The following is a 19,675-nucleotide window of genomic DNA, read 5'->3' on the forward strand; positions in this document are numbered from 1 at the left end:
ACTGAATCTTGGGAGACTCTTGCCCTGAGATATCATTATTGATAAGTAAGTTTGCCTGCCATGACTTTGAATGTTTGATTCTGTAAATAGTTAGAAAACCTGGTTATTAAGTTATGTCCAAAATGAGCAATTGTTTGGAGACCGTATCTGTTTAGGTGTTCTTGAATCTGATTATATAGAAGTTTTTTTTTTTTTTTTAAGTTTTGCGATATGGCATAGTATAGAGACTGGTGTGAAGGTCAGAGAGAGAAGCAGTGTTGGTCTGTTGTAGGATGGAATTATAAGGGTGTGATTAAGTTGAGAGAGTACCCATCCTGAAGTTATTTTTAAGCTAAAAATATGTCAAGGGTTTAGATAGTGTTCCAGAAAGGTGGTGGGTAGACTGTATGGTGTTGGTCTCTTTTAATTATCTAGTTTCTCAAGTCAGTTTCTTAACTGCTTGGCAGTTAACTCCCTAGAGCTGAAGGTACATGCAAGTGGGAATAGTATTTTGTGAGACTGTAGTCTGATTCATAGTGGAGTCCAGTTTAATATGGGGACTGTGGGCAATTATACAGGAGTGGTAATCATTGGTTTTAAAGGCTATAAGGCTGGTGTGGCTAATAAAGTTGTTTAAGGTAGAATGTGAGGAGACTCTAAGTAGAATATGCCTTTTATTAACTTTCCAAGTAACTTAGGGTTGAATCATTGGCTAATAGCAGTGTCCTTAAGCATGCTAATTTGTTTCCTTTCATTTTAAGTTTACATGTTTTTCTGAGTGATAGTTTTTACATACAGTGTGGATCTTGTAGCCTTTCCCTATTTCCAGATGTTCTGTTTCTCTTTCGTTAAGCTTTTGAGGCTAATGCTTAACCATAGGCAGTATTTGCTTCTCTTTGGTCTTAAGAAAGTGCATATCAGGCACACTTGTGATAATGAAATTGAAGTGTTTCAAAGCAACATCTGAATAGGTTGTACTATATAGGAAATATCAGTCACTATGGTGTAGTTCTGTATGAACTTTTATTTGTTTTCTCCAGAGATTTTGGAATATACAAAGATGGGAGGGGTTAGATGTACTACATGAGAAAATTGCCTCAACTGGAGTGCGGTCTTTTAAGTTGTCAGGCAGGCATTTTGTGCTTTATGTCCTTTGTGGGATGTTGTTGATAAAGACATGTAGTGTGTGTTAATATATTTTGTTATATTATGTTATTTAGTGTAGAGAGCACATCTAAATAATAACCAAGGCTCCCCTGGATTTTTTTTATGTAACTTTAGAACATGCATTGAAACACAGAGATAGTGATGGTTTGGTAACATGAAGATGTGGCCTAGTCATTCTTGCTGAAGTTCTGTTAACAGTTATGTCTGACAATATGTGTTGTACCTTTCATTAGATAAGCAAATGATCAAATAAATGATAGCAAATTATTCTTAAAGCATAGACATTTGAATTACTTCATTTCATTACACTTTATTTGTTATTTGCCACCTCTGCAATTTTCCTTAGAATATGATTGCATCATGCCCCGATATTCAAGTAAGATAATTATATTTTTCCTGCTTTTTTCCCTGTCAGGGTGGCTACCCATCTTCATTTCCAGCTCCAGGACCACATATGGCTCCCACTCTGGCTCCGGCTCCAGCGCCAGTTGCAGCTCCCACAGTCAGGCCTGAAGATGAATTAGAGCGTTTGACAAAGAAGATGCTCTATGATATGGAACACCCTCCCACAAATGATTACTTTGGTAAGAGGGATATTATTGTTTGGAAGGAATAAGAGTGAATACTAATTTTAAACTGCATATATACTATGCATATTTAAGAAGATGTCAAGTTATTTTGCATTTTTTGCTTATTTATTTGTTTAAGCTCCTTGTATTCCACCTTAGGTAGGACCTAATATGCCAATTCTAAATTTTCTCCAGCTGCCATACTGCTATGGCTGACAGACTAAACATATTCAAGTTTATTTGCTCAGTGAATGAGAAATACAGTACAAAATGCATGCTAATACTGGAAATCTTTATCATAGTCTAACTCCATTAGTCAGATGAAGAGTCTGCAGAGGATATATTGTTTGAAATGTTGAAAAAAAATAAATTATAGTACTAAGAATAAAGTGCTAAAAACAGTAGACATAGTGCCTCTCCATATATCCAGATGTGTACTTGCCAGCAAATTCAGACATTTCTCATGTAAGCTGTATATATGGAAAGTTTTTGTGCAAAAGTCAGTGAAACATATTCTGTTGTGTTGTGCTATATCCCACAAAGAGTTTTCAGTCAGTGAACTATTGATCTGATGATGTCAGTTTTCATTCCGTCTTCTACTGATGGGTTCAGGTCCGATCCCTCTGATTCGACTCAGTCGTTGCTAAAGCTCGTGGTAACCAACAACTCTCAAGCTTCTCCCCTACCTATAATGCACAAACCGTAACTGCCACTTTCAGGGAAAGAAGTGGTTTTCCTTAACTCTCGAGCATTTATTTTTTTCATCCCCTTACATGTCGTACAATTAGTAACTTTCTGAATTACTGTTGTTAGTAATTCTTCCCACTTTTTGACTATCATACTTTGTGTACCTTTTAAGTTCTGTCATTACTGTATACTTTCTTTCTACACTTGGTGTATCTCCTTTTGCTACCATTGCTGGTAGTTTATTTTCTTTGTTTAATTTGCTTTCTTTAAAAAAAAAAAAAAGCCCTTTATCTGTCCTTGGTTAACATATTTTCCTTTTATATTGTTTGGCAATGACAGAAAAAGGCCCCATGGGGGTTAAGAAATCTGGTAAGTGTGGGCATAAGCTTCCTGTGTTGGATCCCCACACTGTGTGTGTGTGTGTGTGTGTGTGTGTGTGTGTGTGTGTGTGTGTGTGTGCGTGTGTGCGTGTGTGCGTGTGTGTGTGTGTGTGTGTGTGTGTGTGTGTGTGTGTGTGTGTGTGTACTGTCTGGGACCATTGCATCTTCTGGAAGACTGTTCCATTTGCCATAGATTCAATCCCAGAACACTTGTTGAATGTAAAAAGCAAGCTCATCTTAAAGTTCTCATTATGCTCAGCCTTTAGAGAGGTGATATCTGGAAATCAGTCTCTCAAAACAAAATAATCAAGAACTTTCTCTCCGAAACCTTCTACTTCCTCCATGGTTTTGAAGCAACTTTCTCTCCGAAACCACCTACTTCCTCCACAGATTTGAAGCCATCTAAGGGGAAAAAAAAAAAAGATGTATCTGACCTCAACCTTGGATCCAAAAAAAGAAAAAATTGGTGGACCCGACTTCCTCGGATTTAATAAAAAAGCTATCGGATCCGACCACTTTCAGTCCTACCGGTTCAATTCACCTACCCAGAATAATGTATTCACCTTCTGTTGATCCAGTGCCCTCGAGGGTACCCTCACTTTTTTGGAGCATCATAGACGCAGATCCCCATATGTTGCTTCCACTCGTTCTCCCAGAAGTTCGGCAGAGAAAGATGTGGAAAAGGTGGTGCAGAAGATCCTCTCGGAGCAGAGTCAGATGAGTGTCTTACTGGCTCCTACCCCTTCAGGTCAGGTGGGGTCCGTTCTACTGCTACACCCCCACTACAAGTTCCTACTCTGACTTCTTCAATTGTCTCAGAATCCCTGAATCTAAGCCTTCCAGCTCCGCCTGGCTCAGATCCGAAGATAGTAATAGCATCGGATCAGAAGCTTACTCTGAGTGCTCCAGTTCAGTCGGAGAGCTCTTTGAGCCAAAGCTTCCCTGTTATATCCAAGGTGTTGGAGCTTTTACCTCAGGGGGATTGCCTTTGAAGCAGAGGAGGACAGTGGTCCAAAAACGTGTCTTTTCTGATCCTAGGTCTTCCCTTTGTCTGCATTGGTCTGCCTTGGAGGCTGTGAAGGGTATTTTTTCTACCTCAAAAGAATGGACAGATCCTTCCCCCTTGCACCCTAAGCCTTCTACCTTGAAGTCTCTGCACTCAGAGCCTCATCACTCTTTACCACAGGACATCCAGTTTGAGACCTTCAGGCTTCCCAAAAGGGTATCTTGATTTCTTCTGATACCTCCTCAGAGCATCCCACGGAGGAGGTCACTCAGAAGAAGACGTGTAAGAGGAAGCACTTAGACTCCTCTGAAGTGTAGGTCTGTGAAGATACAGACTTCCATGAAGGTGAAGGGTCCTCATGGTCACCTCCTGAAGATGTCTCATTTGGAGACATCCTCGAGATCCTTAAGCAGGGAAGGGGCTGGACACACAGCAACCCTTCATCCAAGGAGTCTGTATTCCTTGAGGCTTTTGGTACTGGCCAGTCTACCTCCTGGGTTACTCTGCCCGCCGATGAGCTTATTGAATTAGTTTCTCACCGGACATGGAAGGAACCAGACACAGTTGAACTAATACATAGGAGACCAGACAAGATTGTGGCACCACCTTTGGATAAGCAGTTTTGTGATAAAGGTGAGCCAATTATGTCATGTTCTTGGCAGTGGCCACTAAAAAGGAACTTGCTGAGGAGAATTCCACTGTTCATCCCCCTAACAAGGGAGTCTGGGGCGATGGACAGGTTTGGAAACCATGTCTATGCTTCGGCAATCTTTGCCTTAAAGGTAGGTGAATTATTTGGCACATTTTGCAAGATTACAGAGGGATTTGATTAAGGAACTATCAAATACCCTATCAGGATCCATTTCTGCAGAGGTCCACTCATCCATGACTTCTTAATTGGCTACTCTGCAATCTATTTCAAATTCTTCCATGAGGCTCATTTCACATATAGCCAAAGGAGCCTCAAGGGCAGCGGGTTCAAGTGTTTCCATTAGGAGACATGCCTGGATGTGCTTATGTAATTTTGCACAGCCCTTCAAGTCATCATTCATCAATGCTCCTTTTGATGGCACTTCCTTGTTTGGCCCCAAGGTAAAGGACACTTTATCCAGGTGTGAGAAAGATGGAAAGACACTTTCTGCTGGGGGTGTATGTTTTTCAACCCCTCAAAGATCCCTTTCAAGGAATCATCATGGTGGTCAGAAGATGTGGTTCAAAAAATCTCAGGGTCCTTTCCAGAACACACATGGAAGAAGGTCTCCCAGGGGCAGAGGAGGGAACTCCAATGGTAGACGCAGCCCCTGTGGCAGAGGTGGCCTGCAAAACCAGGAATCCAGAGATTTTTTCTTTGACAGACCTTACTAGCACTTCTGAAAGGAGGCCAAATTTTCCACCTCTGGAGGCAATTGGGTCATTTATCCCTGCACCAGAGATTCTGGATAGACATAAACGATACTTGGGTGCAGAGGATTATTTCCAAAGGTTATATAATGCACTTTTCCCTTCCACCTCTAATCTCTAGAAATATATCTGATGTTCCACCCAGTCAGAGGGAACAAACATCAGTTCACATACAAAAGCTGCTAGAAAATAGAGTCATCAAAGAGGTCCCACCAGACCAGGTAGGATTTGTAACTTACTCAAGGTTCTTTTTAGTGCCAAAGAAAACGGGGAACAGGAGACCAATTTTGGATCTCAGCAACTTAAACAAATCAGTTCAATGCACCAAGTTTTGGATGGTCACGGTTAAGTGCATTTGTCCTTTTCTGGGCAAGGATGACTGGATGCTGCTTAATAGACGTTCAGGATGCATGCTATCACATAAAGATGAATAGATGATCCAGAAGGTACTTAGACTTCCAGCTGTGAGACAGTCATTACTAGTTCAGAGCTCTGCCCTTTGGTCTCACCACAGCCCCGAGGGTGTTCACCAGATGTATGGCAGTAGTAGAAGCTCACTTGAGACTGCAAGCATTCATGGTGTTTCCATATCTAGATGACTGGATCATTACCACAAAAAGAAAATAGGACCAGCATACAAGGCACCTTGAAAATAAATTTATTGATTGAGGTTCTTGAAAAACAGACCGGTTTCGGCAAATATTTAACAAAGCCTTCTTCAGTGTTTAAAAAAAACAACAAAAAAGAACCTGTATTTAAATACTCAAGTGAGTCATGTGCTTAATTACATATGCTCATTCAGACCTGGCTTAAAGAGCCCACCAAGTTTAATAATCCATTTTTTTCTCCATTGAATTTAATAAATGATGCCAACCTGATTCGTTATGCCTGGATCTTCTAATTTTATCAATAATGGTAAAACTAAAAGTAGCCTTTGGATGTACCAAAGAATGTTTATATAAAGCATTGGTGTCTCTCTTGTGTCTGATATCACTAAAGTGTTCAGAGATTTGAAGCTTCAAGGGTCTGGAGGTTTGGCCAATATAGAATGCACGACATGTGCATTTGGCCAAATAAATGACCCAATATGAGGAACAGCTAGCAAAAAATGTTATTTTGAATACTTGAGAGGTGTTTTGACTGCTGAAACTGGTGGTTTTGAGTATGATGTTACAATAGATACAGTGTCCACAAGGGAAGCAACCAATTAATGGATCCCCTGATAATGTGGTCTGGATACTTTTGGTACCTTTCTTCTCAAGATGTTTAAAGTGATTAAAAAAGGCAGATAGATTTTTGCCTTTCCGAAAGGAAAACGAACATCCGTCTCCAAGAATGTCCTGAAGTCTAGGTTCACATGTTAATATGTTCCAATTATGTTGAACAATTTGCATCAATATGTTGGTATTCCGACCATATGTGGTGATAAATCTGGGTGTTACTGAAGGTGATTTGTGTCTAGTTTTGTAATGAAGCAATTCAGTGCGTTCCATCTGGTCAACTGTGTGTTTGGTATGTAATAGTTGACCCATTTTATACCCACGGTCATGGAATCGCTGTACTAAATCATCTCTAAAGTGTCTATAAGTGTGCTGATCAGAACAAATGTGTTTAATGCGCATGAACTGTGATTTGGGAATGTTTTTGCAGATGTGAGGAGGATGAAAGCTGGTTGCATGGAGAAGTGAATTATTTGGGGGGAATTTGCATTGAATTACTGTAGTCAGCGTATGATCAGATGCACGGCAAACCAATACATCTAAGAAAATAATTTTATCTCTATCATAGCTGACAGAAAATTCAATCCCCCATTTATTTTCGTTCAAATAAGAAAAAAATTCCGAAAAGTATTCTTTATTCACTCTCCATACCAACCAGCAGTCATCCAAATATCTGCGCTAAATGTCCATTTCAATCATGTAAATGTTATGAGAGTTGTCGTAAATAACATGTTCATCAAAGTATGCCATGAACAAATCGGCATATATGGGTGCAAAAGATGCACCCATAGCTGTCCCCTTGGTTTGTAAATAGCATTTGTCTTTGTAAAAAAACACATTTTTTGTCAAAACATGTTCTGTTAAACACAACAAAAGGGTGTTGAAACCTGGCTTGTATATTTCAGTTTTGTTGAGCCAGTATTCCAATGCCTTTAGGCCAGCCCAATGTGGTATGTTGGTATATAATGATTTTACATCCAATGTGCAAAGTAACCAGTCGGGCTCAAGCTGTGTATCAGAGATAATCTGTAAAACTTCCGTGGTATCTTGAATTCTAGAACGGACACATTGTAAAAGGGGCTTAAGAAATTTGGTAAGGAATAGAGATAATGGTTCTGTTAATTAATTTCTACCTGAAACAATGGGTCTGCCGGGTGGGTGTTGCAGGTCTTTGTGTATTTTAGGTAGGAAATAAATGTATTGTGGACAAGGGTTGGCAATGGTGAGTAGATGCTGTGTGTTTTGAGTGATGATACCTTCTGCAACAGCTAAACTAAGGAAAGAATCAATCTGTTCCTTGAATACTGGTGTTGGATCAATGGTGAGTTTCGAGTAATTGCGTGCGTTGGATAATTGGTTCAGTGCTTCATGATCATATTGTAATGTGTCCTGAATCACTATAGAACCACCTTTGTCAGCACCAGTTATGACTAGATTGTGATTGTTTGCCAGTGTGTTGATATTTTCCATGCAATTTTTGGATACATTATTAGGTAATGGTGGAATTGATCTAAACTGAAAATGTACATCTTTGATAATGGCTTGTTGAAACATGTAAACTTGGTGATTCATGGGTGGCATGAACGAAGACCTATGGTATTTAAATTCATCAGAGATCTTTGGTTCTTGTTCCTGGAAGAATAGTTTAAGGTTAAGATTTCTACAAAATGAAACAATATCTTGAACAAAACTTTCTTCAGAAACAAAAAAAACAGGGATGAATCATAATCCTTTATTAAAAATGTAAATTTCAGAGGAGGAGAGGACGTGATGAAATATTAGTGATGTTTACAGTGGTTGTTTGGTCACAAACATCTCTAATAGCGTTTCCATGTTGTCCACCTCTTTTGTGTTTCCTGCCCCCCCTCCTACGTGTAAATCCTGTGAGGTGACAGAATTTCTTCTCTTGGATACTGGTGAGCCTGTGGCACCCCCTGAATCATATAACATATTTTGCTAACTGTTCCTCAGATTGGGTCATTTATTTGGCCAAATGCACGTCCTGCATTCTATATTGGCCAAACCTCCAGACCCTTGAAGCTTCGAATCTCTGAACACTTTAGTGATATCAGACACAAGAGAGACACCAATGCTTTATATAAACATTCTTTGGTACATCCAAAGGCTACTTTTAGTTATACCATTATTGATAAAATTAGAAGATCCAGGCATAACAAATCAGGTTGGCATAATTTATTAAATTCAATGGAGAAAAAATGGATCATTAAACTTGGTGGGCTCTTTAAGCCAGGTCTGAATGAGCATATGTAATTAAGCACATGACTCACTTGAGTATTTAAATACAGGTTCTTTTTTGTTGTTTTTTTAAACACTGAAGAAGGCTTTGTTAAATATTTGCCAAAACCGGTCTGTTTTTCAAGAACCTCAATCAATAAATTTATTTTCAAGGTGCCTTGTATGCTGGTCCTATTTTCTTTTTGTTTGAATACTTTGCTATTTGGGACCCTGCGGCTGCCTCACTCGCAGAGGTTGTACTATTTGGATCATTACCACCCCAACCATGCATCAATTATTAAGGACAAGAGATCAGGTTCTCCAGACGTGTTCTCATCTGGGGATAACCATAAACTACAAGTCTCAACTGGAACCAGTGCAGAATTTGGGAATTCATAGGAGCACTGTTCAACACAAACTCAGTGATAGCTTTGTTGCCTTCCTCAAGAGTTCAAAAACTATAAGCTCACAGGTCAGAAAAATAATCTCTAGTACCCAGATTTCAACTTGCTTGGTCCTTCAAGCTCTAGGATCAGTGTCATCAGCAATAACATTAGTAGTACCTATAGTCAAATTTTACATGAGGATTTTACAGTGGATGCTAGCAACACAGTGGTCGATACTTTGCCAGCCAGTGTCAACTCTGATACATATCACTCACATATGCAAAAGAGATCTCATGTGGTGGATTCAGTCAGATCCGGTACTACAAGGCCATCCATTCATTCCCCCTCAGCTCAAGGTCATAGTGACCACAGATGCTTCCCAGTTGGGGTGGTGGGGGCAGTTGCCAGGGAAAACGGTCCAAGGCATTTGGTCCATCAAAGAGGCTAATTTGCATATCAGTGTCTCAGAGACGAGAGCAGTTTTTTTAGCATTGCAGGCCCTTCAGAATGCTCTCCCTTCAGGGATTATTGCAAATCAGACGGACAGTTTGTCAGTAGTCTAGTACAACAACAAATAAGGAGGGACCAGTCTTACCCCTTGTGCCGAGAATCACTCAAAGTGTGGCAGTGGGCAATGTCATTCAACCATTTTCTCATAGCATTGCACATTCTGGGGAAGTCCAGTATGATAGCAGACAAGCTGATAAGGTGCATTCTTCTAACTCATGAGTGGTTTCTCAACAAGAATGTGATGAAATTATTTTTTGTCAGTGGGGCCAACCTTGTTGTGATCTTTTCACTTTTCCTCCTAAACAACAAATGCAGCAGCTACTTTGTCCTAATCCCCCCATAGGGGAAATCACTGAGGGATGCTGTACTTCACAACTGGGCCCCCTGGTCTACTATACACCTGTCCGCCAATTCTGCTAATTCCAAAATTCTTACAGAGAGCTGCCACGTTGAAGAGCAGAGTCATTCTCATTACACCTTATTGGCCTCAACAGATTTGGTTCCTCTTCCTTTGGCCTCACTTGCTTCACCAACGTTGACTTCTGGATCCAATTCCTGACCTCCTGTCTCACCTGACAGGCATGATCCAACCAGACATCTCAAACCACAGGCTGACTGCCTGGTTTCTCCAATTCCATTAATAGCCAGATAACCTGTGCTATCTTCCCCTGTCCAGCATATACTTTTTTCTTCACCTAAACATTCAACACGTAAACTATATTCTAGCAAATGGAAAAGATTTGTGTATTGGGCACATCAAAATTATGTTGTAACTTTTTCATCTCCAGTACATAACATCCTTGAATTTTTGGCCCTACTTTTTAAAGAAGGAGCTAGTTCCTCCACTGTTAAAGTTCAGTTGACAGCGATGTCAAACTTTCATACTGGATTGAAGGTTCCTCAGTAGCCTGTCATAAGCTGTGCAAAGCTTTCTTGAGAGGCACTCTACTTTTAAGATCTCCCTTTAAAGACTCTGTTCCCCCATGGGACCTCTATCTGGTACTTCAGGCACTTATACATTCCCCCTTTGAACCAGCAGCTAAGCGTGACCTTAAATATCTTACTTGGAAAATATTTTTCTAGTAGCCATTACATCTGCTAGATGAATTTCAAAAACTGAAGCATTTTCTTCAAAACACCCATATTTGATTTTTCACAAGGACAGAGTTACATTACAAACCAATGCATTCTTTCTTTCCAAGCGAGTGTCAGAAAGCCAGTTTTCTTCCCCAAATTTACTAACAAAAGCAAGTACATGTTGCATATACTAGATGTTCATAGACAATTATGTTTTTACCTGCATAGAACAAAAGACATAAGAAAAACAGACCAGTTGTTTGTTTCCTTTGCCGACTTGAAATTGGGAGCACCAGTTGTCAAAATAACTTTAGCCAGATGGCTAACTGTTTGTTTATCATATATGTAAAAAAATAGGTGTTACATTACCACAAACAGTATAAGCTCATTCAGCTAGATCCAAGGCAACGTCTTCAGTTTTTCTTTCCAAGATGTCCATGGCGACGTATGTGCAGCAGCTGCTTGGCTACACCCCCATACTTTTGTTACTCATTACAAATTGGATCTGGTCTCCAGAGGTAAAGCATCATTTGGTTCATTTGTGCTCGGGAACATCCTTCCTTGAGTCCATCCAAATATTTTGGTAGTTGGGTACTCTATCCAATCAGTTGAGGATAGAATGAACATTGGCAACATCAGATAAAGAAGTTATGTACTTACCATAACATTCCATCTGTGTTGTCCATTTTTATTCTTCTTCAACTGCCCGCCTACTAACCCCCATCCTTTGCAAATTTCTGGATGAATGAGTCTTTAGGGGATGTCACTGCCCTTTGTATTGCGCTCTAGATATAGTCTTTTATGTATTGATTGCATGTAATTTTTCACCTCCTTTATATATGCATAGTAGATATTTTCTTTCTGGTAAAAATCAGCAAACAACTTTTGAGGTAATTTAGGTTTGGTGCATTATGGGTAAGGGAGAAGCTCAACAGTTTTTAGTTGCCACAAGCTTTAGCAATGGCCAAGTCAGATCCGAGACCATCTGTAGAGGAAGAATGTAAATGGAGTCTCCATGGTGTCCATCGAAGCCTCTCAAACCCAGTATGTCAGTGTACTGACTCCAGAAACAAATAATGAGGAAATTTCTCTTTGTGGAAGATCTAAGATTCCCTAGAGTTTAGGCAGCTAATAAAAACACGTACTGTGGCTATCCCACCTAATTACAGGTAGTAGAAATGCTTTTTTTAAAAACTTTCCAAAGTATAAATCCACTAATGAAAGTAGGGAAGCACAAGCTAGTTTAAGTCGAATCTTTTTTAGTAAAAAATTATTTTTAATAATTATTTTTAATAAAGAAGATTCAGTATTTGAAGGATGAAAATGGGCAACACAGATGGAACGTTATATTAAGTACGTAACTTTTTTCCATTTGTCCTGGAATTTAAGATAGTTGCTACTCATTGTACCAACTATCTGCCATACCCTCTGAATCCTGTCTTCTCAAGCTTGTAAGACTGTAGGATGAAGTTCACACAACATCTCTGCAGCATGGGTAGGTAGTCAGCTGTAGTACAATTGTTCCCATTAATTCCTAATTTCTTAAGGAATTGCATACATTTATTGTGCCCACAGACGTGAGTTAGAATATGTACTATGATGTATTGAAAAACTGCTTTTGTCGGAGAATGCCTAGAACTGATGTTTGTATTACAGCTAGAAATGTCAAGGAAATCATATGTTGTACCTAAAGGATATGATGTGCTCTTTGTCATTAGAGGTTTAGTTTAAAAGATGGACCAGACTCCATCATGACCTTCCACTGTCTGATTCTGCTCAAGTAATTTAAGATATGATATCTGTAGTCCAGCCACTGTAACTCTGCACTGACTCCCTGGGCATCACTACATTTTAACATGTGAAATGTTTCCAGGCTGCTGCTAACTGTCCCACAGTGTGCTGCTTCCTGAAACCCCTTTCCATTTCTTTCCTGTTGCAGAAATATGGGCATGAAACAACATGGCCCTAGTCTGTCTTTTCAGTCAAATATTTTTTTTCTTATTCTTTTTTCAAGCCAGACATCTGTGTTCAAGGTAAGAGTCTTACAGTCCATTTTTTCTTAGTTAGCTGTATTGGTCCATCTATTCTCCCCAACCATGAAAATTAGGTGGTAGGAAATAGGTCAGCTTGCCTATCCATCAGCGTGACCTTGCTCATAGGTTGTCTGCTGACTAGTCGTAGTTGTTGGGCCATGAGAGGAGGTATGAATGGGAGAGCACACACACACACCTCCTTTACCTTGGCTCAGTAGTAAAGTCGCTACCTGACAAAAGATGAGCCACCACAACCTTTGCAGACCAGTGATACTCTCAGCTACGTGTCATCGATGCTACAGGATTTGCAGTCATATTTCCCCTGGTGATGAATGAACTCGTGTCAGCCATTTTAGCTCATTTTTAGTCTAGTTGGCATCAATTATGTTTTTCTTCCTGACAAAGATGAAACAGAGTGATATGAATTGTTTTACTGGACCAATATACATCTTAACAGTTAGTCCAGTTTCTGAACTAACAGCAACCCATCATTATTTAATTGTTATTAACACATATCTCTCAGTTCAAAAGCTTGAGTAATTGTAAAACTTGTGTCATCCATTAAAAGGTATCTCATCACCTCTGCGTTCTACTACTTTCTTTTAGTTGTCCAGAACAGAATGTTTTCCCTTCATAGATGTAGAGCCTACCACTTCTAGTGATACTGTTGCATGTACCACTTTCCTCAGTCTTTCTGAGGCTCGCTCAGTTAATGTCAGTCTGTTTGACATCAGTTTCACCTGTATATGTATACCCAGTGTTTGAAGGACTGAAATAAGAATGCGCTAATCTTCTACTGCTGTGACATCAGCTTACCAACCATTCCTGATGCTGGCATCAGTGCCAAGATCTGTCCTGGTTTGGTGCTTCCATGAGTAATGATTCTATGACCTCTGGTGCAGATTCTCTTAGTTATGAATGCCCCACTAGTATTTTCCCTCTCTCTCCTGTCTCTTCCACCTCTCACTGTCTTACGCCCTTAGATTTTCACTAGTGAACCAGAGAGAGGTGACTTGTTCTGGCCAAAAAAAGACTGGCAGTTTCTTAAGCAGTAGAGTCTTTTCTCCCACGAGATGTAAAAATCTCCCCCCAAAACACACCATGTTTAACATAAGCTGTATTGACCAGCAGAAAATAAGGAGAAGAGGTGGGAGGTGCTTCATTTCCATCTCCTCCAGATGATACTAGAAGTGGTTGCTACAGATGTAGCAGAAGGGTGGATGGCCCACAGATAAAGTATCATCTCCATAAAAGTGGTTGCAGGATACATGCATATCCTCACAGGTAGCATTGTCCACTGTTGGTAGACATTTTACAAGCCACCATGAACATAGCTTGAGAGAACTCAGATACTATGACCTCCTCTTCCTCTTAAAACCTGAGCACTTTTTCATTCCCGCATAGGAGAGCTCCGGGGGGGGGGGGGTAAGGTATAATAATCTCTGTGACAACCAACTCAGAGAGAAAACTCCTCAAAGTCCCGCTGTAAACACCTGGATATGAAGTTCCTGCAGTGGACATATTTAAGTAACATGTTTTTATGTCATCCATGCTATTTGTTGAGGGTGATTATTTTCATCGTACTTTGATGAATGAAATACAGCATATGGCGACTCGTCTATCCAGCTGATCCTTATAAAGCTAAATATTTTCCAAGCACTTTCTGCTGTCTTTCATCCCGCTAGTACTATCTTCTCTAACCCCCAATGAAGACATGCAGACTGGGTCTGTGTTTGTTGATCTCAGAAGAGATTTCAGTTGGGAGGGACACTTCCTCCTCATAAAACATCCGGCTTCTCTGCATTTTTTGCAGTATGCCTTTTAAACTGCACCCATCCTAGGAACTTTCAAGTTAATGTTAATAGCACTATGCCTTCTAAATCTTACTTCACATCCACTGTTCCACAAGACTCTACTTGGACCTCTCCTTGTCTCTTTATTCATAAACTCCCTCCGATAAGACCTATTCAATGTTAATGTAACTTTATGTGGATGAACTTACATTTCTAAAATTGAATGACATAGTCTCTCTTCAAAATGCATTACAGGAATTTAGTATTTCAGCTTCTGCTTCGTCAGTCATAAATACTAGTTAACTTTTGTAAAAATCTGTATTCAGAATAACCCAAAGTCTCAGTAACTGACTCACATTATGTGTCACTGATCCACAAAACAGTGCTACTGAATAAGCAAAAATCGACAAACGCATTATTATTATACGTATTCTGCTTGCCATCATATAAAACCTTTTTTTTTTTAAGGCTGTATCATCATGCAGGTTGATGGTGTGAAGGATAGTACTAGCAAGATACTGAAGAGAATGCAAGGTATGAATTAAGAAATGTGCACAATCTGGGAAGTACTATTAACTGGGTTCAAACCTTCCTAAGAAGCAGATAGGAGTCATTCGATTGAGGATGGATGCATGGATAGTAGCTGTGGAAGGGAAATTTAAAACCATCAGTAAGGAATACCTTATAACTGAAACCCAGGAATCTATCATTGTATCAAAGTATGAAGTATAGAGCTGCAGACAGACATAACAGTACCTGAAAAAAAGATGCAACAAACATGTTTTATTGTTAAATGTTAGCTTACATCAGAGATAACTTACAGCAGTACCTCTTGAAAATGGTGATTCAGTAAATGAGAAACTATGAGGCATTTAGTAATGAGGATGAAGAGTTAGATTTAGTCTCAGGTTAAGCAAAAAAGATACCATGTCAAAAAGATACAAGTAATGTATTTGGGTATTAAATAAAGTGATCCACGGATGGATCAAAGTCAAAAGGTGTAGGACAATCAAAATAGAAGTATGCAAGATATCCATACTCAGGATGAGATGTTAAATTGAAGTCCCATCTGCCTGAGTTGGTGGTAACCTAGGTGGGATATAAAAGGTCCAGCAGCACTTACCTATTTACATTTCTATATTTACAATAATTTCAGTATTCTACATCTTCAGTTTCACAAACTGTAACATCTTTCTTTCTTTCTGCATCTTTTTCTTCCCAGCCATTCATTTATTTCAGCCAACACATCATCATATTTCCAATTATTATTAATTAGCAGTTAATAATGCCTTCTTTTCCACAATACCCATACTGGTACCATCAAGATTTTTTAACTTGCCTTACCTTTCAGGTTTCTTTAATGTATGCTTTCTTAATCTCCCCTTATCTTTTACTGCTGTATTAATGTCCTTGTATGCCATCTGTATATAGTACTCCTCCATTACAAATCACTTTTACCACAGGTTCTAAAAGCAGCCCACCCTGACAGATGGATGTTCTCTTGATCTAAACATTGGACAGCAAAATTAAATGATAATTGAAGACTCAAGTCTTTACGACTGCCCCATCCAAGAATCGCTAAGTTTGGACAGTCCACAGTGTATGTATGTTGTCACAACATTTAGGCCCTGTACTGGCTCCTTTTGAGGTTAGCTATAACATTGTCACTGACGTGTACAGGCTATTCCCAAGTGTGTGTGTTCCCACAAGCAGCATACACAAGTTACTTGGACGCAGCCTAGTAAATTGATAAAATTATTATTATTTTAACTAATAATAAGCCACAGTTAATTAAATAAGTAGAAGTGTAATTCAGCTAAAACTTCTGGTTAAGTTTAGCCTAAAATCCTCTTCATCTAATAGAAAATTCATTAGAAATAGAATTAACAATTCAATGCATTTATCATACAAAACATGCATAGCACCATTTAAGTTAGCTTTAACTTACTTTCCTGTACTTTTAAAGGTTTGTCCCTATCTCTGCAACATTTGCTTTAAATATCATCCTACACACCAATACTATTAAAGGTAATGCCCGTCAGCAACACTTGTAATAACAAGCACTGAGAAATAATTACCTTGTTGATAGTTTTTCCCAATACTCATTTTTTTGGCCTGGTATATTCAGCACTGTCCCCCCTTGCTTTGCTATCCTACCGTACCCCCATTTCTCGCCCCCCATACCTGAATTTAAATCTTACAAACTCCTCCCACTAGATATCATCTACCATTCTTGTAACAGTTATCATTACCCTATTGTTCAGATACTCCCATCTCCCTCTTTCCATTAAGTCTTCACAACCTCCACTTCCCTAAATTTTTGCAAGCCTCCCATTTACTGTGATTTCTTCGCATGCAAATACACATTGCTTCTTTACTTTTTCACCCTATCCCTTGTTTTTCTCACAATTATTAGTTTCTTCACCCCACTTCACCTTCTTTATAGACAGATTCCATCAAGTGTTCTACTGTCTACCTAACCCTTTCTAAAAGTTACTCAGAAGTATCACTTAGCTTATTTAATGCAAGCCCACACACTTTCCAAAATTTTAACTACTCCAGACTAACTCCATTACTATTTCAACACATTCCTAGCCTAACCGAATACGAAATGAAATGACATTTACTCCAGACTATTTAAGATTCTCAGATATTTCCCAGTGTGCTGACATCCACCCCAACCCTCGTCCTACCCTCTCTTCAAAATCTTTAACCCTCACCAAAACCCTTAACTTAGTTTCACTAAATCTCTGGAGTATTTGTAACAAAATCACCAACTTCATTGCCTGGATATCGTACAATTCCCCTGATATTGTAGCTACTATTGAGACCTGGCTCAAATGAAACATAAAACATTCTGAATTTCTCCCCCCCAGCTATAATTACAGCAGATAGGCTGTATAAAAAGCTGATGGTATAGCACTGCTTTACCACAACTCCTGTAACATTGTCCCTTACTCAAATCTAATCCCATAATTTTCTAATGCAGACATTCTTATCACATTCTTAAAGTTAAAACCAAAAGCCTATGTATTACATTATTATATATACCTCCTGGTTATAATATTCCATTCTGGAAGACCTCCCTTCCTGGATTTCAAATACCATTAATAATGAAACTATCATCCTAGGAGATGTTAATATTACTTGGCAGAACCTTACCTTCCCATCCTATAGCATAAATTTGTTTAGATATACCCAAATCATTTCTACTCCAAGCAGATTTAATCAGTGGCAATAACCAGACCTCTATCCTCAACTGGATCTTGGTTACAAACCCCAGTAAAATTATTAAGACTCTTATTCTCCCTGACACTTTAAGTGACCACCTTCCTGCTTATGTCCATAGAACAATCTCTTACCTTCATAAGGGACATCCATGCAAAATCTAGAACTTCTCTAACTTTGACCAACAGACATTTATCAGTATGTTAAAAAATCTGAACTGGACTAAGCTAAAATATTACCTCTAGATGAAGCAGTTAATTGTATAATACAACTTTCTTAAACATCCTCAACAGTGTTGCTCCCTTTTCTATAAAAAGAATCAAAACTAATCATGCTCCATGGCTGTCAAAACCAACCAAATAGGGACAAAGCATGGAAGCAGTGGCTTAAAAATAAGACGTCCATAGACCTCCTAAAGTTCAGGGAGCTCTGTAACGTGGTTAGAAAGCAAGTAAATGAAGATAAAAAGACTACTATACAAAATTACAAACAAATCAGAAACAAAATCCTAAGAAATTTTAAGCTTCTCTTACTTCATTACTTAACCCTAGAAAAAAGCAATCCTAGCCCATTTCCAACTAAACCGTCACTCAAACTGCCAGTGTTGTCAATACCTACTTTGCTGAAAGTATGTTTAACCTCACTGCAAGTTTGTTACGTTCCCCTTCCTCCCCTCCCCTAAACTCTACTAGTCCCACATCCAGTACACTCCCTTCTGAGTGCACCAAAGCTCCTGCCTCCTACTCCTCTTTCAGCTCTCCTCAAGAATCTCCTATATCTTTACACTTCAAACTGTCTCACCTAACACACTATAAGAAAAATACTTTATAAATTGAAACCTTGTTCCATCTCCACAGGTAAACTACCAGTGGAGTATTTAAAACTAGCCGCTGAAGCCATTGCCTGCCCAGTTAGCATACTTATTAACAGATCCATCCTTGAGTCCTACGTCCCAATGCCCTGGAAAAAAATCCTTGCGCTGTCCACCAGTCACTTTTGCCACTACATACTCCCTCCCACTGTCACTTTGATTAACTTCTAGACCACCCTAAAATCTAAACTAGAACAGTTGTACAACAAGTTAGCTAGATTTTCAGCTCATAAGTCACAAAACACATCACTGTTTGTTTTAATAGTGGTATATGTGTATTATTATGCATGTCATATCTGTATAAATATTTGTGTTCATCTGTGTATTTGCAGTATATTGGAATGTGATGTCAGCTTTCACCTGTGTATATGTCTTTCCTATTCTTTTATTTGTGGAACTTTTCTCTCCAGATTTCTGCTAAAAATGGATAAAATTATCCAGTCAAACTTTTTCAGTAAACAAATTTCAGTAAATGTAAAAACACACAAACATTAGCTAAAAGTGAAAAGCTAACAGAAATCAGTACAGCGATTTTCAAACAATTACTTTAGAGTCTTGAAATGCATATAAATGCAATAAGTACTGAAATAAATCATTAACGTAACACAGTTTATGTGATATGAATCTTAAACAGAGAGAACCCTGCTGTAATTCAATACTTCAAGCTCCTGGCCAGTTGTTAAAAAGCAGATATTTACTGTAAAAACAAATCCACAGTGTAAAACAAAATGCACAAAATTTGATATGAGCTCAACACTTTCACTGCTCAGATTCTAATCACAAGACATTTATATTTGTATGCATATATATATATATATATATATATAAAATATACACATACACATATATACATGTGTGAATGTATATACATATATTACATATATTGATCTACTTTAAATACTGTAATTGCCATAACATCGACTCACACAACAGTGAGATAACATTAGCAAATGTTTAAAAGTACGAACTCCTGGAATGGCAAATTTTGCCTCCAGGAAACTAACCACTTGGCCACCACTGACGAAAACAAAATCCGAAGCACATTAAACTCACCGAAGTTGGGGGCTTCACCATCCACACCCCCCAGCTAAATATTCCAATTCCGAGATCACATTACAATGAGGGGCTTCAGG

The 19,675-nt window shown here is 38.8% G+C and overlaps 1 protein-coding gene across 5 annotated transcripts in view; it reads left to right on the forward strand.

The window, feature by feature from the left end:
* The window catches only part of LOC122800880 (LIM domain containing preferred translocation partner in lipoma), a 3,822,027-nt gene that overhangs the window by 3,023,126 nt on the left and 779,226 nt on the right, over positions 1 to 19,675 (forward strand). For all 5 annotated transcript variants that reach the window (XM_044070213.1, XM_044070214.1, XM_044070215.1 and 2 more), the window contains one exon: positions 1,562 to 1,730. In XM_044070213.1, the coding sequence (XP_043926148.1) occupies positions 1,562 to 1,730 (169 nt within the window). The remainder of the gene's footprint in view (positions 1 to 1,561; positions 1,731 to 19,675) is intronic.

Source organism: Protopterus annectens, chromosome 4.part1, assembly GCF_019279795.1.
Source record: "Protopterus annectens isolate FY-2018-M chromosome 4.part1, PAN1.0, whole genome shotgun sequence".
Classification (NCBI taxonomy): domain Eukaryota; kingdom Metazoa; phylum Chordata; order Ceratodontiformes; family Protopteridae; genus Protopterus; species Protopterus annectens.